At 44.3% G+C, this 25,919-nt stretch overlaps 1 protein-coding gene across 2 annotated transcripts in view; it reads left to right on the top strand.

Annotated features, from left to right (window-relative positions):
• CYFIP1 (cytoplasmic FMR1 interacting protein 1) overlaps window positions 1-25,919 on the top strand; it is a 94,794-nt gene that overhangs the window by 45,064 nt on the left and 23,811 nt on the right. For both annotated transcript variants that reach the window (XM_068545367.1, XM_068545368.1), the window contains exons 12-22: window positions 4,943-5,065; window positions 5,929-6,054; window positions 12,577-12,743; window positions 14,109-14,256; window positions 15,441-15,594; window positions 16,532-16,688; window positions 18,131-18,227; window positions 20,021-20,097; window positions 20,206-20,314; window positions 21,235-21,354; window positions 25,250-25,449. In XM_068545367.1, coding sequence (XP_068401468.1) covers window positions 4,943-5,065; window positions 5,929-6,054; window positions 12,577-12,743; window positions 14,109-14,256; window positions 15,441-15,594; window positions 16,532-16,688; window positions 18,131-18,227; window positions 20,021-20,097; window positions 20,206-20,314; window positions 21,235-21,354; window positions 25,250-25,449 — 1,478 coding nt within the window. The remainder of the gene's footprint in view (window positions 1-4,942; window positions 5,066-5,928; window positions 6,055-12,576; window positions 12,744-14,108; window positions 14,257-15,440; window positions 15,595-16,531; window positions 16,689-18,130; window positions 18,228-20,020; window positions 20,098-20,205; window positions 20,315-21,234; window positions 21,355-25,249; window positions 25,450-25,919) is intronic.

Raw genomic sequence — 25,919 nt, 5'->3', positions numbered from 1 at the left:
ATTTTATGGCTGAATAATACTCCACTGCTTGGACACACCACATTTTGTTGGTTTGTTCATCTGCTGTTGCCTGATGGACAGTGGATTACAAATAATGCTACTGTGAACATCCATGTACATGTGTTGTGTGGACCTAAGGTTTCGTTTCTCTTGGGTAGATATCTAGGGATGGAATTGCTGAGTCTTATGGCACCTCTGTGTTGAACATTTTGAGGACTGCCAGGCTGTTTTCAAGGCGGTTGCACTATTTTACGCCCGCCAGCAGTCTGTGAGTGTGTGATGTCCCCACATCCTTGCTGGCACTTGTTGCTGTCTGTTTTTTTGATTCTGGCCATCCTAGTAAATGCGAAGCGGTATCTGGTTGTGTTTTGGATTTGCATTTCCTTAATGACTAATGAAACTGAGTATCTTTTCATATGCTCATTGGCCAGTTTTTTAAAATGTCTCTTGAAGTCATTTGCCCATTTTTACATTGGGTTATTTCCTTTTTTTTTACTGTAGAGTTGTGTGAGTTCTTATATTCTGTCCCTTACCTGTTATGTGATTTTCAAATATTTTCTCCTGTGTCTTTTTGCTGTCTTGGTGGTATCCTTTGAAGCACAATTTTTTATTTGTGATGTGGTCCAATTTTATCTATTTTTTCTTTGGTTGTTTGTGCTTTTGGTCATAGTGAAGAAACCGTTACCTAACCCAAGTCACAAAGATTTGCCCCTTGTTTTCTTCTAAGAGATTTGTAGTTTTAGCTCTTATATTTAGATCTATGATCCATTTTAAGTTACTTTTTTAATATGGTATAAGTTAAGGGTCCAACTTCATTCTTTTGTATGTGGATATCCAGTTTTCCCAGTACTGTTTTTTTTTTTTTTTTTAAAGCAGAAGTTGTGATATTTATTTTATTTTATTTTATTTTTTTTAAATTTAGGAACAGGATCTTTTTTTTTTTTTTAAATTATTTATTTATGGCTGTGTTGGGTCCTCGTTTCTGTGCGAGGGCTTTCTCCAGTTGCGGCAGGTGGGGGCCCCTCTTCATCGCGGTGCGCAGGCCTCTCACTATCGTGGCCTCTCCTGTTGCGGAGCACAGGCTCCAGATGCGCAGGCTCAGTAGTTGTGGCCCACGGGCCCAGCTGCTCCGCGGCATGTGGGATCCCCCCAGACCAGGGCTCGAACCCGTGTCCCCTGCATTGGCAGGCAGATTCTCAACCACTGCGCCACCAGGGAAGCCCCCCAGTACTGTTTTTAAAATACCATTCTTTCCCCACTGAAGGCACCCTCGACAGAAATCAACTGACTGTACACCTCCATGTTCATTATAACATTATTTACAAGAGCCAAAGCAAAGAAACAACCTAAGTGTCTATAGACGGATGAACGGATAAAGAAAATGTGGTATATGGTATGCAATGGAATACAATACAAAAGAAGGAAATCCTGGGACTTCCCTGGTGGTCCAGTCGTTAAGACTTCGCCTTCCAATGAAGGGGGTGCAGGTTCAATCCCTGGTCAGGGAGCTAAGATCCCACATGCCTCGTGGCCAAAAAAAAACCCAAACATAAAACAGAAGCAATATTGTAACAAATTCAATAAAGACTTTAAAAATGGTCCACATCAAAAAAATCTTAAAAAGAACGAAATCCTGCCATTTGTGACAACATGGATGGACCTTAAAGGGCATTATACTAAGTGAAATAAGTCAGACAGAGAAAGACAAATACTATTTAATATCACTTTATGTGGAATCTAAAAAAACCCAAACTCATGGATACAGAGAACAGATTGGTGAGTGCCAGAGGCAAGAGGTGGGAGAAATGGGTGAACATGGTCAGAAGGTACAAACTTTCAGTTATAAGATAAATAATTTCTGGGGATGTAATATACAGCATGGTGACTACAGTTAACAATACGGTATTGCATATTTGAAAATTCCTAGGAGAGTAAATCTTAAAAGTTCTCATCACAAGAAAAAAAATTGTAACTATGTGAGTTGGTGAATGTTAACTTACTGTATAATCATTTCACAATATATGCATATCAAATCAAATCATTGTACACCTTAAACTAATACAAAGTTGTGTGTCAGTTATTTCTCAGTAAAACTGGGTGGTGGGGGGAATCAATTGATTGTACTCCTGAGGCTTTATTTCTGGGCTCTCAGTTCTGTTCCATTGACCTTTTGTCGGTCCTTATGCCACTACCACACTGTCTTGATTTTACAGTTTTATAGTAAATCTTAAAACCAGATAATATAAGCCCTACAGCTTTGTTCTTTTTAAAGATTGTTTTGTCATCTTTGTCAAGATTATTTGTGGATCCTTTGCATTTCCATATGAATCTTAGGATCAACTTGTCAATTTCTACAAAATAAGGCATCTGGAATTTTAATAGGGATTGCACTGAATCTGTATATCAGTTTGGAGAGTATTGCCATCTTAACAAGATTGAGACCTCCAATCCATGAACATGGGGGATGTCTTTCCATTTGTTTAGTCCTTCTTTGATATCTTTCAAAAACGTTTTATCATTTTCGGAGTACGAGCTTTGTACTTATTCTGTTACATTTATTCTGAAGTGTTTTATTCCTTTTGATCCTATTGTAAATGGAGTTATCTTTTTAATTTTATTTTCAACTTGTTTGCTCAGTTTCTTTTGACTAGAGGGTAAGGATTTGTACTGAGCAGGGACAGCGGCTGGGTCTGAATAGTTCATGAGAATGTCAGTGCAGGTGTGCACAGACCCGGAGTCCTCAAGAGCCCCCAGATCTGTTCACTTTCTAACAGTGACCAGAGCCAGGTTCTGGGTAAAAATTTTTCTTGTTTGTTTTTTGTTTAATTTCTCCATTACGTAAATTTTCAAGCATACAAAGGGAGAGACCAGTCCTGGCCCCTCAGGTGTCACACTGAGCTTAATCACCCGCCCCTTTTCAATTATTCCTCCAACCCTGTGCCTCGGTCTGGGTTAGCTTGAAGCAATCCAAGATAACATAGCACTCCCTCTAAAAGTATTTCCCATGTGTCTCTATAAGATAAGGGCCCTTTTTAAAATATAACCATAATACCATCCCACCTAAAAAACCAACAAATGTATTCCCTAATATTAAATAGTGGGTCATTGTTCAGATTTCCCGTTTGCTCATTATCATTAGTGGTGTATTTTTCCAGGTTTCTGTGCCTCAGGACCCAAATAAGTTCCATACACTGCAGTTGGTCGACATGCCTGTCCCCACCATCTCCCTCATTCCCTGTGGTGTCATTTGCCATGATTTCTGTGCCCTGTGTGTCCTGTACACTGCCGGCTCAGGGGCCTGGTCAGAGTCAGCTCCCACTGTCCTGGCCCATTTGGCCTCTTGGCGGCCATGCTGAGGGCTGCTGGGGGGTCCAGCTGACTCTCTGGGATGTGGACGGCTGCATCCCCTGCCCTGATGCGTGACTTCACCAGGCCTCAGCTGGTGGTCCTCTCAGCTCCTTGCGCCTTCCAGAGCTGGATTCCTTTGCTTTATGCATCAGTTGTTAAAATAATTGATTCCCTAGCATATCTAAAGAAACAAACCAGCTTTCTGAGTACTGTTTCCTAGTCAGGCTACTTCAGTTTCTTTCTGCCTTTTTCTTTTTTCTCCCGTGGTGCGAAAGTCCTCGTTCTTAAAGACTCCAGCATATTTTGACTGGGGTCAGAATATATGTCTCAGTATACACTCAGCAGTCTTAAAATAGCAGTACTGGCACTGCTAATAACAGTTACTAGAAATTCAGATTTATTTTGCAGTTAATTTTGTCCTTAGGTTTCTTCCTCTGGGGATGTTACATCAAATCGTTATTTTTCAAAGTCACTGACGTGGTTTGTTTTGTGTTGGTCTCAGCCTACAGATAGTGATGCCTGGACCTGTACTGGTCTTGGCAGTCCCCACAGACACCCCACCTCCAGCCCGCACCAGAGCCAGTATTGTGGCCGGACTGGCCCTTGTGGTCCTTACAATGGCAGCATACCCTCAGCAGTGACCATCAGGGAACTTTGAGGAAAACAAGTTTGATTACTCACAGGTCCTAGAGGGTACACAGCACACCCAGAGCCCCAAAGCGAGGTCATGGGTAGAGAGGGAGTGAGCACAGACCTGGGGCTCTGCCTTTTTCAAGGCTGAGGGTGGGGTGCCTAGGGTTTCACGGGTTCACTGTTGGTGAATTTAAAACAAAAGAGCAAGGATGAGGGTGTGGGAGGGGAAAAGCCCGGTTGGCAGTTATCTAGGTCACCATGGGCTTTCTACAAGGGGAACTTCATGGGTGGGCTGGCTCTTTATCTACTTGGGTAGCTGGCAATATATTTATTCAAGATGGATGTCTTTGAAATGGATGCCTTGGCAACCAAAATCTTAATGTTAGGCACTTACACTACGTGGTTCCTCTGTGTGGTCACGATGCCAATTCAGTCCTACACAGTTCAGTTCATTGTTTCATTTTGCGTTTGAGTTTGGGGGATCGCTTTTTCCCCCTAATTTAATTTTATATCGTAATATATAAACTGTTTATGTGGTTCTAAGGTGAGATCTGTCAGAGGAGGTATGTTCGAGAAGTCTGCCTTCCTTTCTACCCTCTGCTTTCCTGGCCTGTAGATAAACATTCTTAAATCTAAGTTTTCATTATTTGATATAAGCAAATACACACGTGAGCACGTTTCCCTTTATTAGCTAAGTTAGAAGCATACTGTGCGCATGTTTCAGGAAGGACCAGGTCTGCAGACCCCTCCAGCGCAGGCTGTGGCGGCCTTTCTCTGTGTTTTGAGCTACGTGTGCCCATCATGTGGGCTCTGCAGTTGCTCTGCCTTTTGATGCACTGAAGAGTCTTGTGCTCATATCATTTTCTACTTTGTGAGTGTACATTTGGGGTAGGCTCCTAGATTGGGTTTGATAGGTGGTTTCCTGGACGTTTGTGACTTCTTGATGCTCTGTCTTCTGTAGGTGGTCACAGGCTCAGGCCGCCAGGAGGCTCAGAAGACGGACGCTGAGTACCGGAAGCTCTTCGACCTGGCGCTGCAGGGCTTGCAGCTGCTGTCCCAGTGGAGTGCTCACGTGATGGAAGTGGTGCGCGCTCTCACTTTTATTTGGAAGTGCACCCCCTAGTTGGCTAGAAGTGCTTTTCTTCCCAAACTGGGCTAAATTATATTTTTTCTGCATTAACTTTGGTCTTTGGATCGAGAACAAATTGGCTTTTTATCTTTGGCACTAGAAATAAGAGTATATGTTAATTTAAATGTTTCTCAGACGGCTCAGTGTACATTTCATTTACATATATTACAAATAAAGGGCCTTATCTTTTAAAACATATTGATAGAATTAAATTTGTATTGTTATGATTTTTAATTCTCATTTTTTTTAAACAGCACTCTCTGTGTATTTCTAGCCATCAGTTTCTTTTGTTTAGGATTAGTAAAGTGGTTTCTGATGCATAGAAAGATTTGGATACCCATAAGTCATAGAGGATTTTCCCTTTTGTTGTTTACTTTGCTCAGATAAGGATTATTATATTTGGATGGGTACCTGATTGTTTGAAAGGCTGATTCTTTTAGAAATGGTGATGAAACGCTTATAGTCTTAGATATTCCACATAAACTATCCAGGCCTTTTTACCTGATGTATTTAAGTTTCTGATGTATTACTTGAACCTGAAGTCACATTGCCAGAATATTTTGCAGTTTCATGGAGATGGACTATGTGTGCACGTGTGTGTTGTCTGTGTGTGTGCGCACGTGTAGTGTGCGTGTGCCCACGTGTGCACGTATAGTATGCGTGTGTGTGCGAGCACACATGCCGCTGTGTGACGTTCAGACTCAGTGAACAATAGAAGGCTGACCTTTGGTTGCTCTGGTGATGGTCCTGTAAGTCAGACCAGCAGTGAAGCGTTTCGCATTCAGTGTGGCTGTCTCCCCCCTTTTTGACCACACCAGTATTCATGGAAACTCGTGCACCCAACCGACAAGTACTCCAACAAGGACTGCCCCGACAACGCCGAGGAGTATGAGCGCGCCACCCGCTACAACTACACCAGCGAGGAGAAGTTCGCCCTGGTGGAGGTGCGCTTGGCCTGCTTTCTCTGCCTTCTTTGACCCTGGCCTGAAACTGTCTTCCCTTTACAAAGCAAAGGCAAAAACATGAATGACCTGCTTATTTGATGTCACTGTTATCTGTGTAGGGCGGCCCTTTGCATCTGTCACAGTTGTCAAAACAGAGAGTAAAATAGGTTGTGGGTTCCCGGTCTCTGCGTGGACACTCCCCTGGGGCAGTCAGGGTACGTTCTGAGTGAGAGCCTGGGAGCTGCAGCAGCTTCTTATTGCCGCACACAAGAGGAGTGAGCCAGGACCTGGGTGTCTGAGGGAGGAGAGCCCCATTCACAGCTATGTGGTCCCCAGCTCTGCACTGTCTTTGGGACCCTTTGGATGAATAGTTCTTAATTGCTCTGCCATCCAGTGTTTGGATGTAGATTTTGTAGCTGTATGTTTCCTGCCTTGTTTAAGGAATCTTTGCATACCCCAAGGTCATGAAGATAGTCTCCTACATTGTCTTCTGGATGTCTTATTCTGCTTTCACATTTGGATCTGAAATGTCCCCACCAACCCTCCCAACTGCTCTACTTGCCACCTCTGTTGTGAGTCAGGTGACCATACCTGGGCAGGTGTGTTTCTGCTCATGTTCTGATCCATTGGTCAGTTTGTCTATCCTTTCCTAACACCCCTCTATGTTAATTACAATAGTTATTCGTGTGTCTGGTAAAGCAGGTCTTTCTGTCTTCAAGAGTTCCTTAGCTATTCTTGTGCTTTGTATTTTCATAAACATTTTAGAATCATCTTTCCATGTCCCAGTGAAACCTGTTAGAATTTTTTATGAGGATATGAATAAACCTATAGATCATTTTAGGAAGAATTGACAAATTTATAAAATTAAGTCTCTTATGAATCTGGTATGTCCCTCCATTTGTTAAGATTCTCTAAGATCTCTTTTCATCTGTAAAACTTTTGCACATCTTTTGTTGGCTTTATTTCTAGGTATTTGATATTTGATGGTGTATTTTAATTTTTTTCTAAATGTTTATCACTGATGTTTAAAATCAAAATTATTTTTTGTATTTTCCTTGTATCTACCAACTTGTCTAAACTCACTTATTAATTATAATAAATTACCCATGTATTCTTTTGGATTTTCTACTTATATAATCATATCATCTGGAAATGATGACAGTTTTATTTCTCCCCCTTCTATTTTTTTTTTAAATCACACTGGGTAGGATCCCTACTCATTAAATAGAAGGAGGCTTCAGGCATCTTTGTCTTGTTTCTCATCTCAGAGGGAAAGCTTTCAACATTTCACCGTATGATATATGTGCTGTAGGTTCCTTATAGCCACCCTTCCTCAGATCAGAAAAGTTGCCTTCTATTCCTTGTTTGCTAAGAGATTTTATCATGGATTTTATATTAGTTTTATAAAACACTTTTGCATCCGTTGAGATAGTTTTATGACTTTTTTATTCCATTAATGTGGTAGATTTACACTGATCGGATTTTTTGGATCAGGTTTGATGTTAAGCTAGCCTTGCATTCCTGGTTTAAACTCAACTTGATCATGATATATTATCCTCTTTATATATTGCTGGATATAAGTTGCTAATATTTTGATTTGGATTTTTGCATCAAGTTTCATGAGTAAGAGTGGCTTTTGATAATACTTTTTTCTTTCAGTGTTTCATTTTAGAATACTTTCAGATTTACAGAAAAATTGCAAAGGTAGTACAGTGAATTCCCATATACCCCACACCCATTTTCACTTATTACTAATATCTTACATTAGTATTGTTACATTTTTAATAAGCCAATATCAATACATTATTATTAGCTAAAGTCCATGCCTTATTCATATTTCCTCACTTTTCTATAACGTTCTTCCTCTGATCCAGGATCCTACATCACATATAGTCATCATGTGTCCTTTGGCTCTTCTAGGTCATGACAGTGTCTCAGACTTTCCTTGTTTGTGATGACCTTGACGGTTTTGAGGAGTGCTAGTCAGGTGTTTTTAGAATGTCCCTCAATTGGAATTTATCTGATGTTTTTTTCTTGATTAGACTGGGGTTGTAGCTTTTGCAAAGGAGGACCACAGAGCTGTTTTCATCACCTCACCTCAGAGGTCCATGCTGTCACTGTGGTTATCAGTGCTGGTGTTGACCTTGGTCACCTGGCTGAGGTTACCCACACCGGCCACCGCCCCCTTTCATAGGGCGCTTTTGGGGAGGAAGTCACTGTGCTTAGCCCACACCTGAGGAGTGGGTAACATTCCTTTTTTATAACCTTCCACCCTAGTTTTTGGATGCTGGCTTCGTAAAATGGCTCACAGCACTTCCTTCTTTTCTGTTGTCTGTAGTGGTTTGTGTAAGATGTTATTTTTTTCCTTAAATGTTTTCTAGCATTTATTGATGAAGCTTTTCCTTTATGGGATGGTTTTTGAAACTTTCAGTGTCTTTGCTATATGTAGGGGTATTCAGATTTTCTGTTTCTTCTTGTATCAGTTTTGGTAAGTTGTATTTTCAAGGGTTTTCTAAGAATCTTTCTCAATTTTCTAATTTTTGACACAGTTTTTTATAGTAAGTTCTCATCTTTTTGGTAACAGCTTTTTCCCCCGCATACCATACAGTTCACCCATTTAAAGTGTAAAATCCAGTGCTTCGGGGGTACCTATTCACAGAATTGTGCAATCACAATCAAATTTGGAACATTTTTGTTGCCTCAAAAAGGAACCCATTAGTAGTCACCCCCCACCCCCATTCTCCCCTTTCTTCATCCCGTGGCAGCTACCCGTCTACCGTCTGACTCTGTAGATTTGCTTATTCTGGGCATTTCATACAATACGTGGCTGTGATTGGCTTCTTTCACTTAACATAATATTTTCAAGGTTCACACATGTATCAGTATTTCGTTCTTTTCATTGCCAAATCATATTCCATTGTATGTATATATCACATTTTATTTATCCGTATTAGCTGATGGATACTTGGATTGTTTTAGTTTTTCACTTTTGAGTAATGCTCTTATGAACTTTTGTGTATAGATTTTTGTGTGGACTTGTTTTCATTCCTTCTGGTGATACACCTAGGAGTAGAATTGCTGGGTCATATGGTAGCTCTATGTTTAACATTTTGAGAAACTGCCAGATGGTTTGCAAAGTGGTAGCACTACTTTACATTCCTACCAGCCTTGCTAGAGGGTCCCACTTTCTCCAACTCCTTGCCAACTCCTGATATCTGTTCTTTGATTCCAGCTATCCTACTAGATATGAAGGAATATCTCATTGTGGTTTTGATTTGCATTTTTATAACAACTAATGCTGTTGAGCATATTTTCTGTGCTTATTGATAATTTGTATATCTTTGGAGAAATGTCTATTCAGATCCTTTGCCCATTTTTTAATTGAATTAGTTGTCTTTTTATTATTGAGTTCTCTATATATTCTAGATACCAGTTCTTATCAGGCATATGATTTGCAGTATTTTCTCCCATTAACTTTTTACTTTCTTCATGGGGTCTTTTGAAGCATAAAAGTCTTTAATTTTGGTAAAGTTCAGTTTTTCAATTTTTCCTTTGGTTACTTGTGCTTTTGGTGTCATATCATAAGAAATCACTGCCTAACCTAAGTCACAAAGATTTATTTCTCTGTTTTTCCTCATATATTTGAGGTGTGATCAATTTTGAGTTAATTTTTTTATGGTGTGAGGTAGGGTGTTCTGTCAGGGGTCCCCAAGACCACCCTCAGGCTAGATTTGCTAGAAGGACTCACAGGACTAAGTAGCTGTTCTATTCAAGGTTATGATTTATTACAGCAAAAGGACACAGATTAAAATCAGCAAAGGGAAAAGACACCTGGGTGAAGTCCAGGAGAAACCAGGTGCAAATTCCAGTGTCCCCCTCCTACTGGAGCTGCAGGGGATGTGCTTAATTCTCCTGGCAGTGATGGGTGATTACAGATGCAAAGTGTTGCCAACCAGGGAAGCTCACCTGCGCCTTGGAGTCCAAGAATTTTATTGAGGGTCAGTAATGTAGGCACATAGCACATGCACGATTGACCTCAGCTACTCAGACTCCAGATCCAGAGCAAAAACAGCTGTTTGCTATGAATCACATCGTTAGCATAAAGTAGCTGGTGAAACTGCTATTGCAATGGCCCAAAGCCTCAGACACACAGACATTCTTCAGGCTGAGTATTCCAATGGCTCAGAGTTGGTTCCTAGGAGCCAACCAAGGGCCAGACCTTTCCTGGGAATGTGCAGGGTTTGGTCATCCCAGGCCTGCTGAGATGACCCTTTCCTACACAGGAGTCCAGCTTCATTCTTTTGCATGTGGATATTCAGTTGTGCCAATACTATTTGTTGAAAAGATGATATTAACCCATTGAATTATTTTCACACCCTTGCTGAAAATTAATTGACTATAAATGTGAGGGTTTATTTCTGGACTCTTAATTCTATTCCACTGATCTGTATGTTTATCCTATTCCAGTATAGTCTTATAATCTCTTGATATTTGTAAATCGTGTGGTAGTGTCCCCTCTTTATTTGTAATGCTTGTAATTCATGCCTTATCTGTTATTTTTTCTTGATCAGTCTTGCTGAGCATTTGTTTGTTTATAAAACAGCTTTATCTTAGTTGATCACCCTCTATTATATGCTTGTTTTCTTTTATTTATTTATTTTTAAAAATTTATTTATTTATTTATTTATTTATGGCTGTGTTGGGTCTTCGTTTCTGTGCGAGGGCTTTCTCTAGTTGTGGCAGGCAGGGGCCACTCTTCATTGCAGTGCGCGGGCCTCTCACTGTCGCGGCCTCTCTTATTGCGGGGCATGGGCTCCAGACACGCGGGCTCAGTAATTGTGGCTCACAGGCCCAGTTGCTCCGCGGCATGTGGGATCTTCCCAGACCAGGGCTCGAACCCATGTCCCCTGCATTGGCAGGCAGATTCTCAACCACTGTGCCACCAGGGAAGCCCTATGCTTGTTTTCTGTTTCATTAATTTTTGCTTTTAGATACTCATTTCCCTCTACTTTTGGGGGGGTTATTCTGTTTTATCTTTTTATAAATTAGTGATCAGTATTAGGTTATTATTATCTTTAGGCTTTTTTGTTTTCTAATATATGCATCCAAAGTTCCAAATTTACCTTTCAGTACACCTTTTCCTACATCCCATAAGTTTGAATATATAGTAATTTCATTTTCATTCAGATTGCTGTGAATTTGAATTCAATTCAACTTCAGTTGGAGAATTTGCTTTTTTAAATAGAAAATTTCCCTTTTTTTTCCTCATTAGAAAAGCAACCCAGATTCATCATATAAATCCTCAAAGCAAACAGAGAAAACACACATGTGAAATGAGGACAGTATCATGTCTCTGATGCCATCACAAAAATGAACTTTAAGCAGTTCAGTGCATTTTCTTCTGACCTTTTTATGCATATTAATTCACTGTGCCATTATTGTTTAACGCAGGGGTCCCCAACCCCCGGGCCACACAGCAGGAGGGGAGCAACAGGCGAGCGAGCAAAGCTTCATCTGTATTTACAGCCGCTCCCCATCGCTCACATTACCACCTGAGCTCCACCTCCTGTCAGATCAGCGGCGGCATTAGATTCTCATAGGAGCGCGAACCCTACTGTGAACTGCGTACGCGAGGGATCTAGGTTGCACGCTCCTTATGAGAAACTAATGCCTGATGACCTGAGGTGGAGCTGAGGCGGTGATGCTCGCGCTGGGGAGTGGCTGCAAATACAGATTATCATTAGCAGAGAGGTGTGACTGCACAGAGACCATAATAAATCAGTTGCTTGCAGACTCATATCAAAACCCTATCAGTGAGTGGCAAGTGACAATTAAGCTGCATCTTACGGAGTAGACTGGACATAAGCAACACACTTTGGATGTCACTGTCTCCCATCAACCCCGGATGGGACCATCTAGCTGCAGGGAAACAAGCTCAGGGCTCCCACTGATTCTGCATTATGATGAGTTGTATAATTATTTCAATATATAGTACAATGTAATAATAATAGAAGTAAAGTGCACAATAAATGTAATGCACTTGAATCATCCCAAAACCTTCCCCCCGACCCCATCCTCAGAAAAATTGTTTTCCACGACACCGGTCCCTGGTGCCAAAAAGGTTGGGGACCGCTGGTTTAACAGATGGGATTTGGGTTACAAGCTTGTAACTTCTTTTTTCCTGTTCAGATAATAACAAATTTGCTTTTCTGAATCTTTTTCTGTTTTGTTGAAGTCTTTCACAGAGAGGTGCACCCTAATGCATTCAGAAGTATTTTGAGTCAGTTACCAAATGCCCATGTTGGCTCCAGGCCAAGCAGATCTGTCCCTGCCCTCGAGGCACTCATGGTCTGATGGGGTCAGACCTAGGAACAGGGACAGCTGCAGGTGCAGAGCAGAAACACAGGAGGCCAGGGAGAGGCCCTGTGCTTGGGGGAGGCAGTCTCCTGGCATGTGTCAGGCCCACGGAGCTCAGCTGTGACCCTCCAGCACACTGAAGATCATGTGTCCGTCCCCCTGCAGGTGATCGCCATGATCAAAGGCTTGCAGGTGCTGATGGGCAGGATGGAGAGCGTGTTCAACCATGCCATCCGCCACACTGTCTACGCCGCGCTGCAGGACTTCTCCCAGGTCACCCTCAGGGAGCCGCTCAGGCAGGCCATCAAGAAGAAGAAGAACGTCATCCAGAGGTCAGCCCTGCTGCACGCACTGCCTGCACAGTCATCCAAAACTGAAGGATCAGCTTAGGTTTGAACAGCTGTAGAGTTACCTTTTCATAAAGTGCATTCATAGTCAACCTCCAGGCACCCTTTTGGTGAACTTCCTCTAAATGTAATGCAGTGGGTCCAATTATTAACCTGAGCAACCCACATTAAATCAACTACAGAGGGTCTAAGCAGTCTGGAGACCCAGGGACAAGGGTGTGCTTATCTGGGGCCTAGGAGTGTCTCAAAATCTGTCTGGCAATTCTGTTCACCAGGCCTATAGGGACACACAACCCAGAATCTCATCTCCCATTTCTTAAGTATTTTTGCTTCTGTTCCTTTTCGCCTGTCTTACAAATGAGTCAAGAACTATTGTGTTGGCCAAAAAGTTTTTCAGGTTTTTCTGTAAGATGTTACAGAAAAACCCGAATGAACTTTTTGGCCAACCCAGTACATACATATTGCAGAGTTCCTGTAGCAATCTTGAGCTAGTTTTCTATGAATGTTTAGCCTTTTAGATAAAGTTTTCTTTCAGAGACATTTACCTAAAATGAAGCTCACAGGGGCTCACCCATGTACTGATTTCATTTTGTTGCTTTATGGTTGATATAATTGTCAGCTGGTATGGTATGGCTTTAGCATTAATAAGATCTTACACTGTGAGGTTTCCCAGTTTTTGTTCTCTCTCTCCTGGAGGGCTTAGTAAAGGTTTTCATATTTTCAGTAGTGCCTCGGTTTTGCTCATGCTTACTGTGATGGAGCCCCACCACGTGGGAAATGTGCAGCATAGTCTTAGAGTAACTCTGGATTTAGCTAGAACTTTCCCCACGAGGTGATCAGGATGGGCGTGTGGGTGTGGCGTCTGCCCTGAGGGTGGCGCTGTGGAGGACTCCGAATGGTGGAGCCCTGTTGGGAGTGGGGGCATCCTGATGTCCAAGGGAGTTGGGGACATGGGCAAAGTCCCCAGTCTTGTGCTGGTGACTTCATATTCAAGTTAGAAAATGGGATGCCTCGCAGGGAGGTTGAGTTTCAGCTCTGGGTGATGTTTGGGGTCTGTCCTCTTGCTGCCCTGAGTATGTCTCAGTGTTTAGGAAATAAAACATCACGTCTGGGCTAATTGATGCAAAATGCAACTACATTAGATCTTCTGAGGGTGGTAGTGTCCCCAAGAAAACGATATATTTTTGAAGTTTCACGTTGAACTGGTCCATTACCACGTCTCCCCCCTGCCCCCGGAGGGATTCGTGTGTGTAAGAGTTGGCTGTGTGAGAGGCGAAGCGATGCTGTGACTGTAAAAGTGCCGAGTGTGTCGGCACTGCATCTGCCCTGACAGCTTGACGGGCGGTTTAGTGTCCTGCAGGCCATCAGGAAGACCGTGTGTGACTGGGAGACAGGGCACGAGCCCTTCAACGACCCGGCCCTGCGGGGCGAGAAGGACCCCAAGAGCGGCTTTGACATTAAAGTGCCACGGCGCGCCGTGGGACCCTCTAGCACCCAGGTTCTTGTTCCCCGATCCCCTGTCTCTGCCTGTTCCCCTGAGTGGGCTGACCCTGAGCTGGGGGGTGGTAGGGGGGCTGGGAGTGAAATGACCTCACCGCTGTCTGCTCGGGCAGGTAAAGTACGGCCTGTGTCTTTTTTGCTCCTTTATTCCTCGCCCAAGTGAATCTGGGGTGCAGACACCCTGTGATTCTTGGGTTTGGTTATATGCATGCAGATCTTTATTTGACTGCATCAACTCCTATCCCAAAAATGTGGGTGAAAGTCTATGTGTCTGTATTTATGCTGTGTTGCCTGATGGGTGTTTAAATGTATGGTTATAATTTTTATGTTGGCTCTAAAAATGATCATTCCTAAAGATAAAATTTTTGGAAATTTAAAAACATAGCTTCGGCGTGTCTGTGGTCTTCAGCTACCACTGCGGCACCCTCTTCTGGCACACTCAGCTCCCTCCTGCCCCCAGGCAGCTTTTCTCTGACCTCATACATGATTTACTATGCCCTTTGGCTTTTCCCCTCCTGTTTTGGGACTTTGTACTTCTTACTCATCATCTCTGTGTTGGGGACTTTTAGAATCGCTTCTGTCCGTCTTTCAGAGAATTACCAGCAGAGCATGTTGCTGGCTCTGTATGAAACCTCTGGGGTACCTGGGAGGAAGTCATTGCTGCCCCAGGAGGGTGCCGTCCGGGGTCTGTCCGTCCCCTGTCTGCCAACACGCAGGCGCCCTCCTCACTCGTCCGCGTGTCTGTCCCTGCCCTGTGCTGCGTGTGACTAACGCTGTCTCCGCTCTCCCGTCTGTCCGTGTCTAGCTCTACCTGGTGCGCACCATGGCGGAGTCCTTGAGCTCCGCTGAGCTGCTCAGGCAGCTCAAGTCTGTGGGCACGGAAAGGCTCTTGCATGTGGTTAACGCGTTTCTGAGGCAGTCCTACACCTATCCGCCTCTGTTAACCTTCGGTGGTAAGACACTGTTTGTTTTTCTTGTTGGTATTTACGGCCCGAGGTGAACGGTTCTGCTCCAAGTTCTTTGCCCCAAGCAGCAGCGACTTGGCCTCGTGGATGGGCGCCGCCCCTGCGAGGACCCGGCACAGTGTCCACGGGGCAGTCCCCTCGTGGTTTATCTGCGTTTGTCGTAACTAACGTGCCATGTATATTTTCTCCCCCGCAAATGTTTCCTTGGATAATGCAGCTTTACATGGTGAGAACCATGCTAGAGTCCCTCATTGCAGACAAAAGTGGTTCCAAGAAAACCTTGAGAAGTAGCCTCGAGGGGCCCACCATATTGGACATAGAAAAATTTCATCGCGAGTCATTCTTCTACACCCACTTGATAAATTTCAGTGGTAAGAGCTACTGCTGACCAGTGTCCGGCCCAGCATGTTCTAACACCACTAACACCGTCTAGAATGCTTCCGCCTGCCTGGTCGCCCCTGCTGTGGTCCCTTCATGCACCCAGGCAGTGACACAAGCTGCAACCCTCGTGACACTCCCTCACCTGTTGCTCTAAATGCATGGCCGGCTGGGGGTTCCCTCCATGTGGCATGGCCCTTAGAAGGGTGAGGCCTGTGGGCCCTGGGCTGGCCCAGTAACCTGGACGCAAAGTCTTTGTAACCTGAACTGGGTCAGCAACACAGGCCAATGTGACTGTCACCTGGCTCGAGACGCAGGTGGTGATAAATATCAGAAACCACCCACGACTGCGATGTGTGGAAGGTGGCAGGTGACCTGATGTGCACAGCCCGTCCTAGGGTGACCGGGGCACGTGTGGGTGCCCTTTGTCATCGTGGAGCCACCCGCATTTATTTCTGTGCTGCAGCCGTTATTCAGGGTGGGAGGCTGCAAGTGCTGCAGGCTTAGAGTAATAGCAAGGCTTTTGTTTTTCTCTTCGTAAAAGGATGGAAACTTTTTTTTTTTCAATCTGTCTATTTTGCATTAGATAGACCTGCACCAAGTGTGCGTGTAATGCTGTGTCTGTATCCCATATAAAATAAATCCCACCAGAAGGCGCGCAGTGTTGACCAGCTCCCGTTGGTGGCGGCGGTGTCCGTGCTGGGCCCATGGGGCTGGACGCTGACTCTGCTCTGTTTGTGAGTGAGAATCAGCACGTCCAGGTAGCTTTGCCTGTGGCCACACTGTGTGCAAGGCACGCGTGACCCCTCCCTGCTCATGTGCACTCCCCGCAGCTCGGGGCTGAGAGCCTGGCACGCGCCCCCTCACATTGTCCTGTGCAGTCTTTTCTGCTTGTGGAATATTAATGTGGTGTTATTTGAATTCCTTAAGAGACGCTCCAGCAGTGCTGCGACCTTTCGCAGTTGTGGTTCCGAGAGTTCTTCCTGGAGCTGACTATGGGTAGGAGGATCCAGTTCCCCATTGAGATGTCCATGCCCTGGATCCTGACAGACCACATCCTGGAGACCAAGGAAGCGTCGATGATGGAGTGAGTGTCCTGGAGGCCTGTCCCAGCCTCCTGTCTGTGTGATTGAGGCCCTTGGTGGCATTTGGGAGCTGGGCGGTGGGGGAGGGGTGACTGTTCTCAGCACTTCATTTGAGGTCGTAATTCTTTTTTTAATTTATTTATTTTTGGCTACGTTGGGTCTCCGTCACTGTGCGCGGGCTTTTCTCTAGTTGTGATGAGCGGGGTCTACTCTTCGTTGCAGTGCGGTGGCTTCTCTTGTTGCGGAGCACAGGCTCTAGGCGTGTGGGCTTCAGTAGTTGTGGCGTGTGGGCTCAGTAGTTGTGGATCGTGGGCTCTAGAGCACAGGCTCAGTAGTCGCGGCACACGGGCTTAGTTGCTCTGCGGCATGTGGGATCTTCCCAGACCAGGGATCGAACCCGTGTCCCCTGCATTGGCAGGCGGATTCTTAACCACTGCACCACCAGGGAAGTCCCTGAAGTCATAATTCTTGGGGTGAGACTTCAGATATCAGTACAAGGAACAGGTGTCTTGGCTTCAGACTGAAATCCAGAGCTGAGGCAGTAGAGCTAATTAAGTCCACTGTGTCCAGGTGCTGTGAGGCCCAGGAACTTGGCAAGGGGAGAGAGGTGGTGTGGCATGGCCTCCGACTCAGATGGATTTGGGAGAGGAAATGTTCATTGAACATCTTTGTTTAGAGTTTGCAGCTCAGGGTCAGGGCAGGGGGTCAGAGATTTTGAAAATATGAAGTCCATGGAGGGAAAGTAATAGCAAACAGGGTGTCGTGTAGAGAGCAGATTGGGGCCCTGCCTAGCGGGTCCTCCCCCCACCGTCCTTGCCTGTGCACGTCAGGAGGGCGGCCTTCCCTCACTCTGCAGCAGCCGTGGTGTCTGTTCCGGAGCGTTAGAGGCCTTGATGAGCGTGTGTGCACCTCTAGGACCACATTGGGCCCGCTGCTTATGCGCCTCAAGCCCTCAGAGGGACCTTACTTCTGGAGACCATTGGCTACCACCGTTTGTCCAGGAGAGAGGGGCTTTGGCCACACCAGGCGTGCTCATGGTCAGCTCTGGGGCCCGGGACCTTTGTATGTTTTTCTTTTTAAGTCGGACAGTTTGTTCTTAAAAATAAGAAGATGACTCATTCTTGTGTTTATTAAAAATACTGCAGAGTGGGGTAAAAATCTTTGAAACGCGATAATTGAGAAGATGAAGTTGCAGGAGGCCCTCGTGGACCCGCCAGGCGCCCTGGGCGTAGCTGAGCCAGGCATGTCCTGCCGAGGGTCTGGCCAGCTTGCTGGGGCCTCTGTTAGGGCCCTCACAGAAACCGAGTTTGGCATTTGAAGTAAGAGATTGTTTTTCCTCATGAGAGAGGAAGACAGTGAGGGTTACATTTCCCGTGGAGGGCAGGGTGTGAGAGCCGAGAAACCCCGTGTGGGCAGCTGGCCTGACCTCTCTCCCATTCTGCAGGTACGTCCTCTACTCGCTGGACCTGTACAACGATAGCGCCCACTATGCCCTCACCAGGTTCAACAAGCAGTTTCTCTATGACGAAATCGAGGCAGAGGTGAGGGCCCAGGCACTTTTAATAGACTTTTAAAAATTTCCTTTTTCCTCTGAGTGTTAGAGGGAACAACCTTTCTTTTTAATACAAGGAGGTTCAAACAATGGAATGAACTTTGAAATAAACATTTTGGGGTGAACCCTTCTATCTTCACTTTTTTCTATGCATCCACACAGGGTGATTGGGGTCTTAAAACATCAGCTGTTGGGGGACATCCTTTTCACTGACTGCATGTCGTGAACACTGCATATCTTGCCTGTTTCTTTCATGAACACAGTCTAGAGCAGGGGCATTGTACAGAAGAGATGCACTGAACCAACCTCTATTTAATTTCTCTAGTTTTACCTTTTTATTTTTAATTATAAATAATGCTTTGATGAACTTCCTTGCACGTATCTTTTTAGTTGTATTGGATTATTCTTGAGGACAAATTCCTACAAGTGGAGTTATTAAGTCTGTGTACATGCAGCTAAGGAGATAAATCTTATTTTCTAGCTCAAGATGTAAGAGAATTTAACCTCAGCAGATTACATTATACATCTGGGTCTCCTTCCCCACATCCTCACAAAAACCACAGGAAGTGCTTCTTTGGGGAGATGTCGTGGGCTCCCGGGTGAGGCAGGGTGGGCTGGGGACAGAGACCCGTGGGTCCTGGGGCAGCTCCACTCTGAGCACAGGGTGTCCTCATCACAGTTCCGGGGGGTATGTGCTAGCCCCATTTGCAAGTGAGGATACACTTTTGAGGGTGAAGTCAGTCACAGACTGTGTCCACCCTGCAACTCTGACCGATGTTGGGAGCCCAGAGGAGGCCGCGGGCAGCGGCTCTTAGGACATAGAGCCTGGAGTCAGGAGCTGCCCCCAGATGCAGTGCACGATAGCCCCTGGGAGCACGTGAAGAACAGAGACTTTCTTATATTCCATTGTATTTAAGAGAATTGGAGCATTTTTCTCCATCAGTAAGCAAGGTTCTGACATAATTTTCAGTGGTGGTGTGGTGGTCACTCCTGGTCCCACTGAAATGGATTTAATCTCCTATTGTTGGACAGTAAAGATGTTTCTGTTTTCTCATAAGAGCCTTTTTTAGTTGCCTTAACAAAGGGTTGGGGGTTTGTTTTGTTTTTTAATTCAATCCCCAGAACTTATTTATTTTATAACTGGAAGTTTGTACCTTTTGACCACCTTCACCCATTTCTCCCATGCTCCACCTCTGCAACCACCAATCTGTTCTTTGTATTTATGGGTTTGTTTTTGGTTTTTTTTAGATTCCACATATAAGTGAGATCATGCAGTATTTGTCTTATTTCACTTAGCATAGCACCCTCAAGGTCCATCTATGTTGTCGAAAATGGCAGGGTTTCCTTCTCTTTTATGACTAATATTCCATTTGTGTGTGTGTGTGTGTGTGTGTGTGTGTGTGTGTGTGTGTACATACCTTCTTTATCCATTTATCCATCAGTGGACACTTAGGTTGTTTCCATGTCTTGGCTGTTGTGCTGCAGTGAACCCTGGGGTACAGATATCATTTTGAGTTAGTGTTTCCATTTAAATACCTAGAAGTGGAATTGCTGGATCAAAAAAAAAAATTTTTTTTTAAGTTCTGTTATTTGATCTTGGTTTAGGGAAGCTTTTTTTTGGGGGGGGGTGCCGTACCACACAGCTTGGGGGATCTTAGTTCCCCGATCAGGGGTTGAACCTGGGCCCTTGGCAATGAAAGTGCAGAGTCCTTACCACTGGACCACTGGGGAATTCCCTAGGGAAGCAAAATTTAATGCACGCTTTCCTTTCCTTTCCTTTAGGTGAATCTCTGCTTTGACCAATTTGTTTATAAGCTGGCCGACCAGATATTTGCATATTATAAGGTTATGGCGGGAAGGTGAGTATGTGTTTGTAATTTGGGTACAAAATCTTGGGCAACTTGATTTGACATTTCCATTAAAGTTCACAGCACGTGAGAAATTGTCCTCTCTTCCTTCCATGCTAGTTTGCTTCTTGATAAACGGTTACGATCAGAATGCAAGAATCAGGGTGCAACAATGCATCTCCCGCCATCTAATCGCTATGAGACGCTGCTCAAGCAGAGGCACGTGCAGGTGAGCCAGGCCTTTCCTGGGCACAGTGAGGCATGGAGCCGGCAGCAGAAATAGTGGGGTTTTCTTAGAGCTCCTCAGGTTTTAATGGATGTCAGTATGTATGTGGCTGTGGGACCATCCATGTAAAGAGCTGAGGTTTTAAAGATAAGCAGTTTCTCTTGGGTAACCTGACACACAAGGGAAGGCTGCCCTGCGCAGCTCCCAGGAGGCCTGGCCCAAGCACAGCTCCTTTCCAGGAGCCCAAAAGCCAGAGCTTCAAAGAAAGAAGCTGTGGACTCTAGTCAGCTCAGAGTGGTGGGGAGGAGCTTTTTCTTGGCCAGCACAAAGAGTAATAATACAGTGCTTGTTTTTTTTTGTTTCTTTAAAAATAACATATATACATCACCAAAAGGAAAATACAGAAAACTGTAGGGAAATCTCATGTAATTCCATCTACAAACAACCACCATTCACACTTTGGGACATTTTCACCAGGGTTTTGCCTGTATTTTTATGTTATTGAAATGATACTGAGGTACGCACATGTTGTTAGGACTCTGCAGTGGAGATGGAGTAGTTTTCTCTTACTCATCCTTGTGACACGGTGAGGGTAAGGCACACGCAGGCCGCTCTGTGCTGGGAGGTGGCCCTGACCCCGTTACAAGGGGTACGCTAAGTGCCAGACCCAGACTCTCCAGGATCTCAGGGGAGGCTTGGGGTTTCTGTCTGTGATGTAAGTGTAAGTACACTATAAAAGTCCTTTTACAGCTTTGACTTGCAGAATTTCAGCTCTAGGAAAGTAAGGTATTTGATCATACTGTCATCTAAATTTTGTACATTATTTGTCTGTCTTATCTTTTGGAATCAGTTTCCTGGGATAGATACATATTCTGTTGCTTATTTGTTTTTTGTTGTTCATGCTTTCCACTCTCTGTGCCCAGCTCCTGGGCAGGTCCATAGACCTCAATCGTCTGATTACTCAGCGCGTCTCCACCGCCATGTACAAATCCCTGGAACTGGCAATTGGGCGATTTGAGAGCGAAGACCTGACATCAATAGTTGTAAGTGCTCTCCCTTTTCTCAGGCTCAGCAGATTTGGGGGATTGGAGCTACTTCTACTTTTGTCATTATTGATAAATTGACCTGATGGTAGGTTCATTTTTTGCATAGAACTCAAAAGGTGTGCACTCACTGAGCTGGGCCTGCCTGGGCATCTGCTCTTCGTATTCACAATTCTAAATTGACTTCAAAGAACAAATAGTTACACCTCACTATGGCAAAAGATATGGCAAAAGAATGAAAGGAGGAACGTTTTAAAAATTAAAAAGAAATGAAGACAGAAATGATTTGAGAGAAAATCATGGAGATGATGGACAGTGAAGATTCAACATACATATCATAGAGGCCCCTGAAGGCAAAAACCAAAGCAATGAGATGGAACAGGCATTAAAAATGCTACTTCAAGAAAACTTTGATGGAATAAAAAACAGTATAAATACATATTAGAAGCAAATATCGCGTACATGGGAAGACGGACCTAAAGTGGCCAACACCAAGGAACACTGTAGTTAACATTGTAGTATTGGACTTTCAAGGAAAAGGAAAAACCCTCTGGGTATCTGAGCAGAGTGATCAGGGAAAGAAAATCCAATTGTCCTCAGACATTTGCCAGCAGGGAAGGAAATGCAACTTAAGGATTTTGTGCCAAATCTATCTTCCAAGAATAATGGCTGCAGGCAAATGATAATGAGCTCGTGAGAACTCCAGGAAGACTGTTTGTTCCTAGAGAAGCAGGTGGGGGGCGGGTGTCTGCTGGGCCCACCTCGAGGCAGAGCATCTCCACAGGGGTGGGCTTGTTCCCCCTCCTTCCTCAGAATCCAGGCTGTCTCTGGCCACAGAGCCCACAGTGGCTCTTCCTTCAGCCTGGCTTGGCCTAGGCCATGGTGTTTCATTGCCCTTGGTCTTAACGTGATTCGGTTGAGGTTTTGACCAGTATAAATAGAATGCAAGCCAGAGACCTTTTTTTTGTTCCCCAGCTTTTAGTTTTATTGATCTTTGCTATTGTTCTCTTTGTTTCTATTTCATTTATTTCTGCTCTGATCTTTATGATTTCTTTCCTTCTACTAACTTTGGGTTTTGTTTGTTCTTTCTCTAGTTCCTTTAGGTGTGAGGTTAGATTGTTTATTTGAGATTTTTCTTGTTTCTTGGGGTAGGGTTGTATTGCTACAAACTTCCCTCTTAGAATTGCTTTTGCTGCATCCCATAGGTTTTGGATTGTCGTGTTTTTGTTGTCATTTGTCTCTACGTATTCTTTGATTTCCTCTTTGACTTCTTCAGTGATCTCTTGGTTATTTAGTAATGTATTGTTTAGCCTCTGTGTGTTTGTGTTTTTTACATTGTTTTCCTTGTAATTGATTTCTAATCTCATAGTGTTGTGGTCAGAAAAGATGCTTGATATGATTTCAATTTTCTTAAATTTACTGAGGCTTGATTTGTGACCCAAGATGTGATCTATCCTGGAGAATGTTCCATGTGCACTTGAGAAGAAAGTGTAATCCGCTGTTTTTGGATGGAATGTCCTATAAATATCAATTAAATCTATCTGGTCTATTGTGTCATTTAAAGCTTGTGTTTCCTTATTAACTTTCTGTCTGGATGATCTGTCCATTGGTGTAAGTGAGGTGTTAAAGTACCCCACTATTATTGTGTTACTGTCAATTTCCTCTTTTATGGCTGTTAGCATTTGCCTTATGTATTGAGGTGCTCCTCTGTTGGGTGCATATATATTTATAATTGTTATATCTTCTTCTTGGATTGATCCCTTGATCATTATGTAGTGTCCTTCCTTGTCTCTTGTAACATTCTTTATTTTAAAGTCTATTTTATCTGATTTGAGTATTGCTACTCCAGCTTTCTTTTGATTTCCATTTGCATGGAATATCTTTTTCCGTCACCTCACTTTCAGTCTGTATGTGTCCCTAGGTCTGAAGTGGGTCTCTTGTAGACAGCATATGTATGGGTCTTGTTTTTGAATCCATTCAGCAAGCCTCTGTCTTTTGGTTGGAGCATTTAATCCATTCACATTTAAGGTAATTTTCAGTATGTATGTTCGTATTACCATTTTCTTAATTGTTTTGGGTTTGTTTTTGTAGGTCCTTTTCTTCTCTTGTGTTTCCCACTTAGAGAAGTTCCTTTAGCATTTGCTGTAGAGCTGGTTTTGTGGTACTGAATTCTGTTAGCTTTTGCTTGTCTGTAAAGCTTTTGATTTCTCTGTCAAATCTGAATGAGATCCTTGCTGGGTAGAGTAATCTTGGTTGCAGGTTCTTCTCTTTTATCACTTTAAATATATCATGCCACTCCCTTCTGGCTTGTAGAGTTTCTGCTGAGAAATCAGCTGTTAACCTTATGGTAGTTCCCTTGTATGCTATTTGTCGTTTTTTCCCTTGTTGCTTTTAATAACTTGTCTTTGTCTTTAATTTTTGTCAATTTGATTACTATGTGTCTCGGCATGTTTTTCCTTGGGTTTATCCTGCCTGGGACTCTCTGTGCTTCCTGGACTTGGGTGGCTATTTCCTTTCCCATGTTAGGGAATTTTTCGACTATAATCTCTTCAAATATTTTCTCAGGTTCTTTCTCTCTCTCTTCTCCTTCTGGGACCCCTATAATGTGAATGTTGGTGCATTTAATGTTGTCCCAGAGGTCTCTTAGTCTGTCTTCATTTCTTTTCATTCTTTTTTCTTTATCCTGTTCCATGGCAGTGAATTCCACCGATCTGTCTTCCAGGTCACTTATCCGTTCTTCTGCCTCAGTTATTCTGCTATTGATTCCTTCTAGTGTATTTTTGATTTCAGTTATTGTATTGTTCATCTCTGTTTGTTTGTTCTTTAATTCTTCTTAGGTCTTTGTTAAACATTTCTTGCATCTTCTCTATCTTTGCCTCCATTCTTTTTCTGAGGTCCTGGATCATCTTTACTCTCATTATTCTGAATTCTTTTTCTGGAAGGTTGGCTATCTCCACTTCATTTAGTTGTTTTTCTGGGGTTTTATCTTGTTCCTTCATCTGGTACATAGTCCTCTGCCTTTTCATTTTGTCTTTCTGTGAATGTGGTTTTCGTTCAACAGGCTGCAGGATTGTAGTTCTTCTTGCTTCTGCCCAGAGACCATTTTAAATTTACTTATAGTCACATTAGAAAAGGAGAAAGAAATTGGAGGAATTAATTTTAGTAATCTATTTTATTTAACCCAATATATCCAAAAATTAACAATTCAACATATAATCATAAGAACTCTATTGACGTGGATATCTTACATTCTTTGTTTTCATATTCAGTTTCTGAAATCTGTGCATCTCACACGTATGGCACATCTCAGTTTGGACCAGCCACGTTCTTGTTGCCCTATGTGGCCAGTGGCTGCCGCGGGGGATAGTGCAGACCTGGGCAGGTTTATGAACAGTCAGTGTGAGAGCCTGGAAGGCCACCTCTGAACGTGCTTCCAGCTCATAGCAATGCTTTTGAGTAACTTCAGGTGCGTTAGGGAAGCTGATTAAGGCTAACACCTGAGGACACACTGTGTGCCGTCGGGTGGGGGTGGACACATCCCAGTGTTCTCTGCCCTGTGAGGGGTTTGGAGGCTAGCAGTGGACAGTGGGGAGGTAACTGCAGTGGAGAATGGACAGTGGCCATACGGGGGCGACCATGGAAAGGAGGGACATTTTAAGAGCAGTGGAGGGGACATGCATTTAGGTGTGAGAAGTAAGCTTGTGTCACCTGCCGGACCGCCACCATGTGCGTTCTTGGCCTAGTGCACTGGCCCCCCCTCAGTGCAGCCCCTCGCTGTCCACGTCCTGCTCTGCCCGCTCCCGGCCCACCACCATGGCGCTACCCACGTAGGGAATGGAGGCTGCCACGCCAGGCCCACCTCTGTCCTCATGCCCCTGTCTTTGTGGTCCCACAGGAGCTGGATGGCCTCTTGGAGATCAACCGCATGACCCACAAGCTGCTGAGCAGGTACCTGACTCTGGACAGCTTTGACGCCATGTTCCGGGAGGCCAACCACAACGTGTCAGCGCCCTACGGGAGAATCACCCTCCACGTCTTCTGGGAGCTCAACTACGACTTCCTGCCCAACTACTGCTACAACGGCTCCACCAACCGGTGAGCACGCCACCTCACAGATGGCTCTGGATGCCCCTTCCGGTGGGCATTGACAACAGGATGGTCTCAGCGCCCATCTTTTCCCATGTCCAGGATACTCAGGCCCTCCTGGTCTCCTCCATTTGCAAGTGCAGCCCTGGGCCAGCCCTTGGGTGTGTGGTCATGGCTTTCATGTGCAGACCCAGTGCGGGGCCAGGGTTCCTATCCAGGGCACTCCCTTGGGGCTCAGGGCCAAATCTGTGGTACATGTGGACGGCAGCTGCTGGGTCTGTACCACCTCCATACTTGTAACGTCTGCTGACGTTGGAATGTGCTGGGTGACTCTGCTTTTCGTGCTTCCATTCTGGGATGTCGGGCCACGTGAGGGTCTGCCAGTTAGCCGCCCTCCACACACCTACCATTTTACTATGTTGAACAACACAAAGTGGCCCGCTGGAAGGGTGGCATGGCTGCTGGCTGCAGGGTCATGT

Source organism: Eschrichtius robustus, chromosome 5 (assembly GCF_028021215.1).
Source record: "Eschrichtius robustus isolate mEscRob2 chromosome 5, mEscRob2.pri, whole genome shotgun sequence".
Lineage (NCBI taxonomy): Eukaryota > Metazoa > Chordata > Mammalia > Artiodactyla > Eschrichtiidae > Eschrichtius > Eschrichtius robustus.
Note: the sequence above shows the minus strand (reverse complement) of the source record. Positions and strands in the feature narration are given on the sequence as shown.